The 17,528-nt window shown below is 36.5% G+C and overlaps 1 protein-coding gene across 1 annotated transcript in view; it reads right to left on the reverse strand.

The window, feature by feature from the left end:
* cilp2 (cartilage intermediate layer protein 2) overlaps window positions 1–17,286 on the reverse strand; it is a 30,372-nt gene extending 13,086 nt beyond the window's left edge. The window contains exons 1-5 of the mRNA XM_038295367.1: window positions 17,001–17,286; window positions 6,175–6,252; window positions 3,615–3,884; window positions 3,289–3,471; window positions 1,384–1,539 (exon numbers count right to left, since the gene is read on the reverse strand). Coding sequence (XP_038151295.1) covers window positions 1,384–1,539; window positions 3,289–3,471; window positions 3,615–3,884; window positions 6,175–6,252; window positions 17,001–17,064 — 751 coding nt within the window. The 5' untranslated portion in view covers window positions 17,065–17,286. The remainder of the gene's footprint in view (window positions 1–1,383; window positions 1,540–3,288; window positions 3,472–3,614; window positions 3,885–6,174; window positions 6,253–17,000) is intronic.
* Window positions 17,287–17,528: the final 242 nt, after the last annotated feature.

Genomic DNA, 17,528 nt, shown 5'->3' on the forward strand with positions numbered 1-17,528 from the left:
GAGTGGATAAGAGAGTGAAACAATAAAGCGCACTGACTACTCCCTGGCTTCCTTCCATGTTGCTCTCCATTGTTTACTATTTCTGTTGCACTGGTGACAGACACTCAGCTGTGGGGGGGAAAGAGGCCATGCAGCTGCCAGTGAGGGGTTAGACTGGCTTTTTTGCCAATGGGAAGGGGCCGAATGACGATTGTAAGCGGGTCGACCCATGTTTGAAAAACACAGGTTAACACGGGTTATTTGAACGCTTCCTACTTTTTATACAAATACAAAGCTTTGCCATTTTTAATGGGGGAAAATATATTTGCACTTCTGAATGTGAACTTTTCACAAAATAAATAGACAAATGAAAAATAATAACTGTTTTATAAAACATGAAAAACACATGAATATTATTTATTCATTCAAATTCCTATTTATTCATTTTATTCTAACCAGTAAAAATAGGTGCTTACCGTAAATCCTCTAATATTGGCCTCTATTCTATTAGCGGCCGGGACTCTAACAGTGGCCTGTTTCGATGTCGGCAGAGGTAAATAATGGCCGGAGTCGTACACAGGCAGGGGCTATAATTAGAACCAACGATGTATAGCATGGGAAGTTCCATCCGTATAGTGTAGTGGCCTTACACAATCGTCCTGATCTCAAAGACATATGTGATTACCTGTAGGTCTGTTGGTAACCAGGCAGCGTTAAAATTAGAGAATTTCATTGGCCTTCTTTGTTCTGAATTTCCCTTGAAATATATGATACTGGTAGCCTACTCCACTTAGCCTGCCTCAAATAAAATTTTGCTGTGATGGCAGAACAGTTTCCATTAATTTTATTGTTTATTTTTTCAGTTTGGCCAAGATTCCATTCTGTGTCTTTTTTTTTTTTCGTATTGCCGTGCAGAAAAATTACAGCTGCTGGAAGATGTCTGAATAATGTTCTGTATACCGTTATGCTAACTGTACTTTTTCAATAAATGAACGTAGTAGTTTTTAGGTTCAAAGAGACACAAATTCTAATTTTTATTAATTCCACTGGTAGTCTGTTTTGATCAAATAGAAATAAAGGCCTGCCTCTAAATCTGGCCTCCTTCCAATAATGGCCTGGACCAAGATGTACCTGAGTGAAATTAAGGTCCTGTCCTATATTAGAGGATTTACGGTATTTGGAGAAATTATTTGTTGAACATTTAAAACAATAAGAAATTTTCATTTTAGGCTTTTTGTGATTTGGAGTCACAAAACAATCTGAAAATAAAAATCTGTTTAAATTATTATTATTATAATTTTTTTTATTCCATGCAAAAGATGCGAAAATTTGCTGAAGCTGTAGTGTTTTTAGTCACAACATGTGAATCTTGTACAGGCCTATGTGTTGTATGATAAAGTGTACCTGGACATGGACCTTTGCCACACTTCTGCACCTCAGCAGGTCTTCCTGAACACTGCACCTTCTCTGAGGTCCTCACACAAGTTCGTCTCCGTGTCCTGCGTCCTCCACCGCAGGTTACTGAGCAGCTTCCCCAGGGGCCCCACGGACTCCACTTAGCTGGTCAAGGAAATGTGTTATTGGATGTGTTTGAGTGTGAGTAAATGTTTTCAGTACTATTGCCTGTCATTCATTGCTATTTGCTATCTGAGAGCACTTTTTAAAATTAATAAATGACTGCACTATTCCAGTAATGTCATATCATGACCTGTTAGCTTGAAGTTAAAGAAAAAGAAGCAGGATGAGGAAATTAGACTAAAGAGTAACACAGCTTGTGCTGCAGGTAGCTGCAAAAAAGCTACGTATTCACAGCACTGGACAAGCTGTTTACTATGAGCATTATTTTTTTATGACAGCAGAAATGTGGCCAGAAATGTGGGTTGGCTCTTTGGGTTTTTTTTAATGCTTCACTGCAAAAACTACCTAGAAATAAGTAAAATGTCCTATATTTAGTGTATTTACCCTTAATTTGATGAGGTGAATAAGATGCTTTGTCAATAGAATGAGTATATTACTCTTAAAAAGAGATAATTAGCTAACATGCAACTGTAATAAGACAATTTTTTTTTCTATTGTATATCTAAATTGACTTCTTACATTGGCAAAGTGTCTAACTTACCTCCTCAATTCAAGAAAAAAATGCACTTATTTGAAAGAAAAAATGACTTATTTTGATTTCAATATTTTGAAGTGTTCGTCACCCATTAGCATTAAAGGAATAGTACACCCAAAACATGATTAGCCTTCATTTTCTACTCACCCCCATGCTGAACAACACTCTGGAGTACTTTTTTGATATCTCAAATGCATCTGGAGATCTGGGAGGCTTCTTGCTGTCTGCTGACATTCAAATAATGGAGGTCTATGGTGACCGAGACAGAAAGGTCCATAAAAGTCCACAAAAAACGTGTCAATATTCCTCCATACTGCTCGTCCAATGTATTCCAAGTGTCCTGAGTGGGTAGCATCCAGAATTTACTCGAAACGAAGTCATTTAGAATGTTTTTAGAGCATAAACAGTAGTGTATAGGATTTCCTGAAAGCGCGCGCCGGCGCGTTCATGACGCTACAGAAGCCGGCAGACCAAGCTAGATGAAAGTGCGCTGCGCATTCAGCGTCTGCTCTGCCGATAATGCAAGCGTAGAAGAAGAAATGTGCTGTTTACCTGTGCAAAGAAAGAAACAACGAAAGAAAAATGTCTGAGGACTTCAGTGTTGAGGAAGAGCATGAGTTCTTTGCCGAGCTGAATGCGCTGGTTTGGTCTGCCGGCTTCCGTAGCGTCGGGAGCGCGCATGTGCACGCTTTCAGGAAATCCTATACACTACTGTTTATGCTCTAAAAACATTCTAAATGACTTCGTTTCGAGTAAATTCTGGACGCTACCCACTCAGGACACTTGGAATACATTGGACGAGCAGTATGGAGGAATATTGAAACGTTTTTTGTGGACTTTTATGGACCTTTCTGTCTCGGGCACCGTAGACCTCCATTATTTGAATGTCAGCAGACAGCAAGAAGCCTCCCAGATCTCCAGATGCATTTGAGATATCAAAAAAGTACTCCAGAGTGTTGTTCAGCATGGGGGTGAGTAGAAAATGAAGGCTAATCATGTTTTGGGTGTACTATTCCTTTAAAAACTAATGGGTTAAGCTCACAATTTCTGCCACTAGTTCTTTAAAATGCTAATCTCAGGCAATATCACTTAAAGTAAAGGTAGTAAGCTTTCTATGATACATTTGACTCTGCAGGAATTCTATGATAATGCAATAAGTTCATGTTTGAGTATAATGCTTAATACAAGTGACTGACCTGTGCATGGTGGGGTAGAACACTCCTTTCTCTCTGCATGGTGTCCTATACATGCTGGTACAAACAAAAGGGGCATGGGCTGAGCGCTCACACATTTCCTTTGGCGAACTTGAATCCCCACATCGTTACAAACGGTGGTTGAGCACGGACCCCACTCACTCCAGTCAGTCCAGTAGCTTTGAACTACACAAACGTGAGATCTTAAGATTTTAAGGCAAAAATCTCTTTTCGTACTTAAAAAACAAACAAAAAAGAAGTCATTTATGTATAACTTCACTTTGAAATGACTTTAAGCAATAGCCTGTATGGCCACAAACTGCTCTCACCTGGGGGACACTGAAAGCGAACATGATAGTTGGAACAGACGCGACCATGCGGCTGTTCTTTGTTGATGCACCAGAAGCCTTTCTCCAAACTTGAGTGGACCACTTCCCCCGTGTCTGCAGCTGCCACCCAGTCTGTGGTGCGGGCCTCCATGGCCGTAGGACGAGCACAGATCCTTTCTCTGTAGTAAAAGCGAATTGCTTCCAGGCGCTCGTAGTCTCCATTTCCACCTGGATGGTCGATGTTGAACCAAGATGTCCACTCAGTTACACCTGAGGGCACACAGAGAGAATGATAGATTACCAGAGTTACTTATGGCCAAACAAGTAGAGAAATATAGCATCTAAATGTATTTATGGAGGAGAATGGGAATGATATACTTAGCACACAAAGTAAGGGTCTCCCAGAGACGGCTCCAGGTTTATATATGAGTTCTCTGAATCAGAATCAGACATACTTTAATAATCCCACAGGGAAAGTGTCTGCAATTTCCCCCTGGGATTATTAAAGTATGTCTGAAGTTAGGGTTAGTAGATAGAAAACTGGTGAGGAGAATCCGCAACATCCAACAGTTCTAACACCAGACTGTACTTTTAGTGAGCAGATATGAAGGGATTGAGCAGAGCTGACATGTGACACAAGCAGAGTGCTGTTCACTGATTGGGTGTGGATGAGGAAGTGAGCTATATAGACAGAGGGACTACAGTGTTATGAAGGACCAGCTTGAACAGAGCATTTCAAACCAAAATCAGTTAAATCCATTAGCCAGTTTAAGCCGTTGTTCTCTTCAGAAATTAAAGTAACACACTGTGGCTGTGTCTGAACGTCTGCCCTAACCTCTAAATCCCTCCATCACTATATAGAGCTATATAGTGGACACAGTTCATCACATTGCCAACATCATCTGTGTCTGTTTGTGGATAAACAACATCTGCTAAGTGTAATAAATACTTCCAGGATATTTTTTTTCCTGCTGGAAGTAATAAAAAACTTTTTTATTTATGTATTTTTTCTTATTTCTACCAAAGTAGTCACTGTATTATATCCAGATTAAATATTTTGTTATTTTACCGTCTGTTTTTGGATAAAGACCCAGATTAGGCAATTTAACCTTATTTTTTTCCATCTATACATAAAAGATGATCAACATTTCCTTGTACTTTAATAAAAATGTTACCGTAATTTCCTTTAAATATATTAACATTTCAACCAAAAATATTTACTAAACCTTATAGATTTAATTGCCTTAATTACTATAAAGGGTTTTCCATCTACTAAAGGGTGTGAATAGGTGGTGACAGAACATTTATCATAAATGCTACATTGTCTTAGACATACTGATTTGATGCTGCTGTTGTGCTAAAAGAATAAGACTTCATATATTGGCAAAGTATAACTTCACAATATGCTTGACATTCTTCATTTTAGTGCTTCTTATAACAGTTGTCATAAAATACTACTGTATTCTCGTAATTGTACGACTTTACTCCTGTAAGTTAAGATTTTCTTGTCATATTTTGACTTTATTCTAATAATGTTATGACCTTATCCTCGTAATATGATTTTATTTTCTTAATGTTGCGACTTTATTCTTTAAATGCTTTACTCTGATATTGTTACAACTTTATTCTCATAATATTAGGACTTAAATTTCCAATTGCTGTGACATGATTTTCATATCATGACTTTATTTTCCTAATGTAACTATTCTCATAATATTATGGCTTTATTCTCCTAATTTTCCCACTTTATTGTTACAATATTATGACATAATTCTCGTACTTTTGCGACTTTAGTCTGATAATATTATGACTTTATAATGTTACAACATTATTCTCATAATGTTATGACTTTACTCTTGTATTAAAAAAAATCTCTAGCCTGGCCCTAATACAATGTCGTACTATTTGCACATAGATAACACCCTAAAGCGTTGCTCCAGAAATGTGTGAGGATATAAAATGCAAAGAAATTCATAACTGTTGCATGGCATATAACTCCTTTAAAGATTACACTAAACAGCAAATTTATCACCTTTAATAAGAAGCATGGTAACATTGCCTGTCACTTAGAACTTAAGGTTATTTTATGCAGGCAAAATAGTAAACAACACAAGTGGATTGCTCTACAATTATTGTTAACTTTAGTCAGTTGCACACATTAAGGAGTCCTAATAAAAAACTCTTTATTCTGCCTAGACTGTAGACGATAAGTTTAGTATTGCCCGAGAAATGCAGCTGAGTTTTCTTTGGGAGTAGGTTTTAAACATTAGTCTGGCTTTTTTTTACAGGAAATTAGCACCATTAAAAATGTGCTGAGGGCACTTTTAACCTGTTCTGCTTGTAATAAAGTCTAGAAACATCATTGTAAGTGTGTTAAAAGCGACGTGTGACAGCAATGTTTAAAGATTTCAAACTTTTCTTGCTTCTGCAAATAAACGTTCCTAATAGCTGCGCCTCTTTATAATGATAAAAAAGCCATAAAAACTGTAAAAATACAACAAGAGCTCATTATTTATAAACAGTGAATAAGATCATGAAACAGGCTTTGCTCTCTCAGTACCTGTTGTCTGTGAGTCAAGGAATTCTTTGAAGGCCACTCTTTTGCTTCTGTCTGATGCATTTCTGCTCCTGAATAATCCTGAAGAAAAAGGCAATTAAAGATGATTTGTGTTCAGGGAGATACATGCACACCCATGAATGCAACTAGACTCCATTGTATCATTAATAGTAGATGTGTTTTCATGACGTATGATAATAGCTTCACTTATACCTAAACCTTAAGCAGACATATTATGTCTCAGACTCCTTCTTCTAAAGTATCATGTTTCTGTGCTCTGCAGTTGTGTTAGTATGGCAGCAAAAACACCTTAAACATTGGTTTCTGCCTCAGTGATGTTTCTCTTCATGTTTTGATGTATAGTCATTGTTTTTTCTGCTCCACTCATTTTTAATGTTGGAAAAGACGATGATCGTTTGCTTGACATTTCTCCTGTGGGTTTCATTTGTGCCAATTAGAAAAAAGTTAAATGTCATGGTCCATAACAGAAACAAAAAGTCTCCTATACTGCCTTTAACCACTTGTTTGTGTGTGTGTGGATGTGTGTGTGTAATGGGTATAAGTGCTGCTGAGTTTACGAGCAGAGAATCCAGTATTGATCGCCGTCCCTTCTGGTTTTACAGCTTCTTAAGTTCTCTATAGTCATGCCAGCTCTTTTGGTTTAATCATTCCACTTTTAATGTACATTTCTGGATAAATTGCTTTGTGTATGCTTTCAGGTCAGCATGGATATGGATCTGACCATCACGGTTGTTGCTCTTTTTTTATTTGGCTTTTAGAAGAGGCATTTTAAGCTTCCCATATGGCTCTGTGCCTCTAATATGTTAGGTTGACTTGAGAACCAAAATCAAAACCCAAACTCAAACTGATGTGTTCAGCAGATGTGCGCCTGCAGATTGAGTTCAGTGAGAGGAATCAAATTGTTTTCCCATCATTCTTTTTTTTTCTGCAGTGGTTTATAAGTCATTATTACATTCCTGCACAGTTCCTGATGATTAGCGCTTCATATTTGTTTTTCCAGAAGTTTGCAAGTGTTTGCACCATGGATAATACATTTTTTGATGCTGCAGATGCTGCAGATGCTGCCGCTACGAATTCATGTGAGGCTTCTTAGCTAGCTCATTAGCTTCTAAAGCTAGACATGGTGCCATTAATGACTAATTCAGCCTAAATGCACACAGACTTGTTTCCAAGAAAGTCTAAAGCAGAATTTGTGGTTACATAACAATCCTACACCCCCTCACACCAATGTTAAACTGAGCTCCTGGCCCTGTATTATCACTTCAAGATGTTTCTCGATAAAAAACCAAAGAAGTATTTTGGTTTTACAAGGTGTCTAACAGTTTTAGGAAAATTAAAAGAGGAAATCCCAATTAGGAGCAGCAGAAAGGAAAACATTAAAGCGCTGACCTCATGGCAGGTATATGAACTGGCCCAGTGCACAGGGCTGATTGTGCATTTGAACAACATATTAACACTTCATTAATTTTAAAGGCCAAAGGGTTTCATTGGGCTACTGATTCATTTGGCTGGTATGTAAGAGAATGAACTCCTCCAAGAATCAAGTAACACATGTTTTCAAGCTCAAGGGAGAAGGGTTAGAACATATTCCTCTTAATGCCTAACTGGTGCCATACATCTTCACTCTTTTTTATGAGGCTTTTTCTTCAAACAACTTATATGTATATTTTAAACTTTGAGAAGAACGTGTATCCATTATAAAGGCTTTTGGTATCAGGTATCACTACCCACAACACATAGTAAGGTAACAAGATAGACAGTAATGTAAACTAGGGGTGAGTATTGCCAATATATCCGGCAGCCGAAAATCACAATATATCGCAAAATCAATATTTTCCCACACTCCTAATGTGAACCTGCTTCACTCTGAATTCTTTACATGAGGTTGGGTGGAAAATACCAACAATTTGTGTTTAGGCGACTGAGTTTCTTCTAATTACCAGAGGTGTCAAAAGTACACACATTTGTTACTTAAGTAGAAGTATAGATACTGCAGTTTAAAAACACTCTGGTAAAAGTACAACTTGACATCTATACTCAAGTTAAAGTGAAAAAGTATGTGCTCCAAAAACTACTTAAAGTATAAAGTAACCTTTAAAAAAACAGCCAGACAACACTATATGAATTGAAAACTAACTTTTACGACTATTTCGAAAAAATTCTTTGAGATAGGGCCAAGGATGAGGGAGGTCTTGTTGGTCTTTATCTCCCGATACTCTCTCGCCTGTGTCCGACCTTTCAGACATTTCAACATCTTTTTAATAAATCCGACATTGTAGCATGGCATAGACAATTTGCTTTTGTAGTTTGAAGAACACCTCCTTGCTTCTGATTATTTCCTTTAGCTAACCAATGAGCGTTTGTTATATGACTCATCCAATTACACTAGTCAAGATGTGCTATTTCAGTCGCACCAAACAGGAAAAAGGATAGCAAGAAGATGTAGTTTGTCAAATTAAAATATAGTAAAAACAGATCGCTAACTACAAATTAGAGCATAATTCTTAAATATAAAAAAAAAAAAACTAACACCGTTTATTTAAAAAATTGTACTTCAACAGACCAGGAGGCAGATTTCTCATCTCCATCAGAAACCACACATATGCTGGATGCTGATGGGGATTTTTTTAATATGTCCTATTTATTAAGCATTAATCTCAGCATGTTTTGTTCCTACGAATTTAATGATAATATCGCGCATGCTCTCCTAAAGCTCAGGGGATAATTCAGAGTGCAGCAATACGAGAGGAACAGCGGAGGCTGTAGGCTTTCCTTTGTGCAGGAGACCTCCTGGTTTCGGGGTAACAGGAGAAGCGGCGTAAGTGACGTTGAGACAGTGTTGTTCACAACATGTGTTAATTTATAAATGTTTTAAATAATCAGGTTGGGTCAGGATTAGCCAGCAGGTGGGTCCGGATCCGGACCACGGTCCGCTAATCCGTGACCGGGTCCGCTAAACCGACGCCAAGAGTAACGAGTAACGTTTGTTTTAAATATGTAAGGAATAGAAAATGCAGATACTTTTGTGAAAATGTAATGATTAGAAGTCAGAAGTAGGAAGAAAAATAAGTAATGGAGTAAAGTATAGATACCTAAAAAGTGTACTGAAGTACAGTAACAAAGTATTTCTACTTCGTTACTTGACACCTCTAATTAAGGATCAATCTTTAAAGGCAAAACGCAGACTATGTGACCTAAAGAGTTGACGCATAGAGTTATTTAAAATAATTCCTCAGGCCAGTATACGGTGCTTGGTACTATCAATGTTTCAAGTGGGGCCCCCCTCTTGAAATACCGCCTATGTTAGTCGGGAAAAGACGCTGCGTCATTGGCCAGGTCTTGTGACCTGGAAGAAGGTATCGCTTTACGGCCAAAGGCTCTTATATGGTAACGGAGCTAAGGATTTTGCGCTACTATTTTTTCGCCTGCTTGACTACTTGTTATGGTTGAGGCAAGGAAAAAGTTTAAACCATCTGAGGAGGCTAAAAAGACAAACCGTGAAATGGATTGTGCGCGAGGAAAAACAAGAGTTGATTTTGCTAAGGCGTTTATTCATTGGCGCATCCTGAAAGAAGACGCCGGGTGTAAAACCGATTCTCTTTTCTCAAAATTATTATTAAACTGGTAAGTTAAGACTTTGCTCCTAGTAAACAGTCATATATCTTTGTTATTATATTTGATGTTCAGTAGAAGCGAAATACAGGCAGTTACAGGTCTAGCGCCTCTAAGGGCCAAAAGTTATACATTGTTCCTTTAACTGTGGAGCCTTTGGTAATAAGTATTGGATTGAACCGAAAACATGACTGTGGTTTACAGCTTCGCTGCTTCTGCTCTTTTTAATCATCAGTGTCTTTTGTGAAGCTTTTCTGCCGGTCATTACATATAGTTTTTGTCTTTGCTAGATAATGAGTTTTTTATTACTTGTTTGTTTAATATAACTCCTGACGAAAGAAAATGAAAGACTTTGTAAAGTTGCACCCGCAATGGTTCCACACATATTAGGAAAAATTTGTCTGAGCCAGATGTATGCTGGCAGACACACAGGACCTAAATAGGTGCTCTGGTTTCTGTTTATAATAATATTAAAGATTCTCACATGATGTAGAAGATGGAAAATGAAATTCTTCTAAACCTACTGAAGGTAAAAAGCCTTCTTGGAGAATCTGTATAGAAGTGTTTCATGTTTGAGCTGAGTGGTGAGTCTGTAAAGGAGTCTATGGATGCAATGTTCACCTTTCAACTTAACGTTGTTTAAGCACTTACACACACACACACACACACACACACACACACACACACACACACACACACACACACACACACACACACACACACACACACACACACACACAGAGGAGTATTACCAAAAGCTCACATATGAGATAAAGGATGTGGCCAATTTAGCACAGAAATTAGAATAAAGAAATCCACTTTTTATAAGTAGTGAAAAGCACAGTAAAACAATGAAATCAAAATAAGGGGGAAAAAATGACATTGCGTTTCATGTTGTTGCATATAAGCTATGTATGCTAATCTTAGCAATGCAGCAAAGCTAGCATATGCATTAAGTCAAAAATGTTACTGTTAAAACTCTAGTCTTACATATATTTTTATACATATTAGCTAAGATCATGTCCACCTATCTGCAAGATACAAAGAACTTAGTGACAACCAAGCATCCCCAGTACACTGGAAAAAAAAAAAAAAATAATTTGGATACACTTAAAAAAATAATGTGTTACATTTAACTGTATAACTTTTTCTCAAATTAATTTGATAATATGATTGTAAGTATGATTTTGATTAATTACAAAATGTTTTTTACCTTCAGACAAAGAAACTGCATTCAAACAAAGTAAAACTATAACTTTTAACAGATAATTAACAGGTTTTTTGCTTTTTTGCAAAAGGGTATACTGCATTTATTTTTAAAGAGTAATTACATAACTTTGTAATAATAGTTGGAACTATCTTTATTGATACAGACACACAATTTTGTAATTCATGATAACTTGGAGCTGGACCTTTAGTTTCTAAACTTTAAAAACTCGATAGGTGTTTCCTGTTATTGTTTTTAACAAGCTAAAGAAACTGGAATGCTTCAGAGTTCTTATCTGAGACATTTCACTCACTGACTACAATGTCTGCCCATCTTTCTGAAACTGAGTAAAGTGCATTAGCTGAAACACTTTACCAATGGTGTTGCAGTGCTGGCATTACCTATTTTCTAGTAGTCGGGAAATGAGGTCACAGTCATGTGAGTTACAGCATGTAAAAGGGTAAACCCCTATTATACTATTGCCTTTCTCTTAAAGTAGATATTTATTTAGAAACTAATTATTTCAGTTGATTTTTCCATGATAAGGGATTTTTTTTTATCCCAGGTAAAGTGAAATTATTATTAAACCATAAATATGCTTTTTAATTTGGAACAACATAAAATTTTACCTTGACCCAATGACATGGACATTCCCCTTCTTTCAGTGTCGAAGTGATATGTGGCACCATATTTAGCGGATCCACTTTTAGCACAGCTTAGGTAGCTAAAAAACTCTAAATGTTGCTGCTTACGGAGAAACATATGAGTGGGAACTTTTTAAAACAGTCGCTGTATAAAATCAAAAAGTTACATTAGAAAACAGAATCCGTGAACAGAAGCATCAAGAAATTTGCAGCTGCACATAGAGTTTCATATCATGACACATCTCTCTCTCTCACTTTGATACGTTTTAATGGAGGAGTACCGAGTTACTTTTTTCCATCATGCTAGTGCTTCGGCTAGACCAAAATATATCAAGCAGCCTGGATACATGTTTTTTAATTTAGACCCAACTTACTAGAGGTTTGATAACATTTGTAAATATTCAAATTTACCAGTTCTAATATAAATATATTTCTTACCTTGCTGCTAGTGACAGTCATATTGCTTTGACCTGAAGAAGCTGATTTTTCCTGCTGTGAAAGGTTCTTGACCACTATTAATGTGGCAATAAGAAAACTTTGAAAAAGAAAATGATAAAGTTGGATAATAAAGAGAATTTAAACATTAATCTCTAATCAGTGTACGGCTTTCTGTTTGGACACATTTCTGTTCAATTGATAGAGCGGTCCTGTTGTTCTTGGAAACCTCATTGTCATCAGTTATGTTTCTATTGCATGCAAACGTGTCTTTAAAAGAAAAGCTGTTTGTCTTCCATCTGCTTTGGATAATCAAGCATGGCTCCTGATTCCTTTTGGAGATGAGCTGTAGGTAGGATATTTCTGAACTTACTGAAACCATAAGTTTACTTTCACTGATTGGTCATGTGATGTGGTTAGTACTTTAACACAGAAATATTCTGGTATGTATGGTTTTTATTTGAAGATGTTCCCATTTGTGTCTTTTTGAAAGACACCACCAAGTAAATTATTAAATTCTGGTATTAATCTGAATAAACATTGGCTTTAAAATCACTAAAAAGTTGTTTTAGGGTATTTAACATTGCTGCCCTCCCAGAAAAAACTAATTAATCTTATAGTTTAAGGAGCATTCCATCATATATTTTTTTTTTAAAGCTAGTTTCAAAGTTTCAGCTGCTTACACTGAGCAAAAGATTAAACCTCTTTCCCAACGCAATGGAACAAAACAGTGAAATAGCCTATTTGAAGCAGCAGATTATTCCTGTCAGTAAAATGGTTTTTGATGTGTTTACTGGAATAAGATAAAGACTGCAAAAAAAATTCTAGAAATAAGTCAATATTTCTTAAGTTAGGTGTATTTAACCTTAATTTCAGTAGGTAAATAAGATAAATTGTCAATTGAATAAGCATTTTTACTCTTAAAATAAAATAATTATATAATGTGCACTTGAAATAAGACGATGCAATTGTTGTTTTTTTATTTTGAATGTAAATTGTCTTGTCATATTGGTAAAGAGTTTTCGATTTTTTCCAGTGTAGCAAATAAAAATGTGATTCTGACTTAAATGGGGATTTCAATTAGTTTTCTTTGATCTGCAGACATCCCCGTCTCAGACATTTATAATATCTGGCCAGACAGTGGTCAACACCTGGGGAGCTAACACCTGGTGTCTGCCTAAAGTTATGTGAAGTGAAGAGAGGAATGGGAGATTCATGCGAAGGGGTTGTAATTCCAAAATACTCCTTTAATACTGTGGGCATTCAGCAACAGCTGCCACCTTTAAATAGAAAAAAATGTCCATAAATCTGTGAGGTTTACGGTGGATGGAGAGAGTGACAGAGAACAAAGCCAGGATAGTGTTTGATGGAGTAGGACGAGGGAATAAGTAGAGAAAGGTGAAGAGCAGAGTTTGATGGAGTGAGGAAAAGAAGGGGAAAAAGGTGGGGGAAAGTATTTGAGAGAAATACCTAAAGCAGAGACAGATCTGAACCAAAAGGAGAGCAGACGAAGATGAATAGACAGATGGAGACATGCTGTGTTCTCATTGCTGCAGTAGCAGATTGAATCCGCAGAGTGGAGTCTAAAACGGTCAGCAACAAGAAAAGACTAAGAGGCACCGTGGAAAACTGCATGGTAAAGTCATTGTACCACTGTCACCACTCCTTTATCCCTATTTTTATTTTCATTTATGCAAATACAAAGCCAGCAGATATAGGAAAGGGCTACTCGGTTGCAGTTATTGCACCTCATTTAATCGGGGCAACCTGGCTTATATTTTTGAGGACTGTTTTGACAGCACTTGAGAGGAAAATAAGGTTGAAACCCACCACCTTCTCACAGGATGTGGGATGTACTGCTAAAGGAGCATGGCGTAACGCGTTAAAGTTTACTGTCCGTTTTAAATTTTGCTCAGCCACGATCAATGTGAACAACTATTTATAAATCTGCTTTCCTTTCGACTGATCCTGTGATTTACTCATCAGTTTATGGCATAAACCCTCGTCCAGACATTTACGACTGAGGGGCCTCAAAGTCCCACATGATGTGGAGACTATTAAGGTCTATTCACACTCAATTGCCTTTATGAACTGCCAACTTCTTCACTTGAAAAAAATGATAATAATTGAAAGCACATGTAAGGCGGATAGAGAATGACACTCAGGAAGAGCAGTCAGTTTTCCAAGCTTTGGGAGGTGAGATTAGAGGACAAATCCTTCTGTCATTCATGTATACTTGATGTATTAGAATTAAAGTAAGTCATGTTTTCATAAAATATGTGCATTTTTTTTCTTGAACTGAGCAGGTAAGTGAGATACCACTGGAACAATACTATTTATATTTAAAATAAGAAGAAACAACAGCAGTCTCTTATTTCGAGTGTATAATATTACACGCATTATCTTATTTTAAGGGTAGAAATGCTCATTCCCTTGGCAGATCATCTTATTTTTCTATTCAAATTAAGGACAAATCCCTTATTTTAAAACATTTTTACTAATTTCAGACTGTTTTTGCAGTGTAGCATAAACAAAAGGATGAAGAGTTCAACGTGATGCAAAAAAATAAAACTTTTTAGTTTCTCATTGATCTAGTTCCTGTCACCATGTGACTTAGCCTGAAGAAATAAGATCTATTTCTGTCGGACCAAGAAATGAATAAGATAGCTTTAAACTTCGAGCCCAATATTCATGTTTGAGACTTTTTAAAGCAAGAAAGGAAGTCTATTGTTGAGCTGGCGTTTAAAATTTGATTATAAGCTCACAGGTTAAGCACCCTCCATCAGTACAAACAATAAAAAAAGCAACAGAGGGTGAAAAATCATAAGCACTGTTTGCACAAAGGTTAGCATCCTACAAAAAGAAATCTGCTTCCAAACTTTAGGCATCCTTTTAAATTGAAGTGTCAAGCAAAAAAAGTAAAAATACTTTGCTACATTACTTAAGTAAAAGAATTGGCTATCTATACTCAGAGGTGTCAAGTAACGAAATACAAATACTTTGTTACTGTACTTAAGTAAACTTTTAAGGTATCTATGCTTTATTCTATTACTTATTTTTCTTCCTTCTTCTGACTTTTACTCATTACATTTTCACACCGTTACTGTATCTGTACTTTCTATTCCTTACATTTTTAAAACAAACATTACTCGTTACTGTTGGCTTCGGTCTTCAGTTTATAAATATTTATTTCACGTCATGTGTGCCATCCAATTCAGATCACTGGAGCCATCCACATCTAGTGAAAAATAGTGTGATTAGATGAGAAATCATCAGAAGCAAGCAGGTGTTCTTCAAACTGCAAACGTGAATTGTCTATGCCATGCTACAATGTGGGATTCAGAAAAAGATGTTGAAATGTCTGAAAGGTCGGACACAGGCGAGAGCGTATCGGGAGATGGAGACCAACAACACCTCCCTCATCCTTGGTCCTATCTCAAAGAATTTTTTCCAAATAGTCGAAAAATGTAGATTTTAATTCATATAGTGGCATCTGGCTGTTTTTTTTTAAAGGTTACTTTATACTTTTATACTTTAAGTAGTTTTTGGAGCACATACTTTTTCACTTTTACTTGAGTAAAGAGGTCAAAATGATACTTCAACTTTTACCAGAGTGTTCTTAAACTGCAGTATCTATACTTCTACTTAAGTAACAAATGTGTGTAGTTTTAACACCACAATCTATACTTTACTGGACTAATATTTTTTAGAAAAATGTTAACTCAAAAATATATCTCTACTTTCTACCCCTTACATTTTTTTTTATTTAATTTGAGCTCAATTCCATTATGGCCTGTTAGAGTTTAAAAAACAAAACATAAAAAAAACCATCAAATTAATTTGTTTCATTCTGACAATTTCTATGTGCTTGGACTCGGTGCTGCCCCAACTTGTTTTCCACCACATACCAAAATAAATCGTTTTTTATGATTGTGCAAAGTGAAATTTGACACTGCTGCCATTAGTTATAAAACTAACTAAATCAAGTAGCCGAAAAGGAAGTTATCATCCAGAACTGTAGAAATGTTTTCTCTTTAACAGGGTAGTGCATTAAATCCTCTGTCCTTAACATTTTTGTCCTGCATTTAATTTTATACCTGAAGTACTTTTAAAAATTATACTTTTACATTTGTACTTAAGTGAAATGCTTAAGTTGATCCTCTAACTTCTACCAAAGTTTTTTTTTTATTTTTTTTTATAAACAGTAGGATTTATACTTCTACTTGAGTAATAAACATTAATACTTTTTACGCCTCGATTTTTGATAATCTGGACTGCATCTGATCATCTTTTTATTTCAATCTAAAACACAGAAAACACAGCTGAAGATTGCTGGAAACAACATTCTATAAACAGTTTTTTTTTTTTTTTTTTTTTTTTGTTTGGGGGGAGTACAGTAATAATAGCCACCACAAATTTTTTTTTTGAGTATAACACAACAGATGTTTGGATACACTAATATTTTTTTTTTTTTACCATTGAAGTGAAGCATGAGGAACGTTTTCTTCATCCCCTCATTTATTACCACATGTTGTTGATCATCATGGTCTTTGAACCAGCTTGTGTATTCACACGCGCAATTAGAGACTAATGAGGAAAACAATCAACGTAACCACATAGTCCAATGATTTAAATAAAAATAACTTTTCCAAGTGTTTCTGGAGATCCCCACAGTCTTTACTGTCCTAACCTAGACTCTGTTTAATGCTGAGAAAAAAGGTCTGATTAGATCATTTCAAACTTTGTTAAATGAGAAAAGTTGAGATTTAATAAATCAGCTGATGTTATTCAAAGAGACAAGGGAAACATGTTTTAGCTTAACCTAAAGTTTGATTTGTCTTAGGTGTTTTAGGTGTCTTCTTCTTAACGTTTGAATCATAAAAAGTGCTAAAGCGTCAGTGTTTACTTACCTTGACCTAAAGCCACTGGGGCCAAAAGAAAGAGCTGAAGCAGGAGTTTAATTAATCCCAACATTGTGCTGATGACGACAGATGATCACAGATTCGGCATGGATACAAGTTTAAGAGCAATCAAACAACCAGATCTGCAACAATTTGTCACCGCTGAGGCTTCAGACCATCAGGTAGGGATGATGCTGCCCGCCTTGCGGAGTCTCGCCGTGTCTCTTCCTCATGTGGGTTGCAGACAGGGGCTTTTTAAAAGAAGGGGCTTCAGGAGTGCACACCAATCCAGCCCCTCTCTCCTTACCATTGGTTAGTGAAATGGAACATCTGGGTCCCCCATATCATTGTCCAAGAAGAGGAAAAAAAATGGTGAGGGCCTGCTCAGGGTAGAGAGGGGAAGGATGCACACAGTCAGTGGGTGTGTTAGGGGCTACAGTCTGTAAAAACCAGGAGGTGTGTTTTTTCTTTTCGTTCAAACTCATATTTCACATTTCCTCTTTATGGCTTAGCCACAGCTTCATTTAGGTATTGACC

This window comes from Cyprinodon tularosa, unplaced genomic scaffold, assembly GCF_016077235.1.
Source record: "Cyprinodon tularosa strain WSP-4 unplaced genomic scaffold, ASM1607723v1 ctg353, whole genome shotgun sequence".
NCBI classification, from domain to species: Eukaryota; Metazoa; Chordata; class Actinopteri; order Cyprinodontiformes; family Cyprinodontidae; genus Cyprinodon; species Cyprinodon tularosa.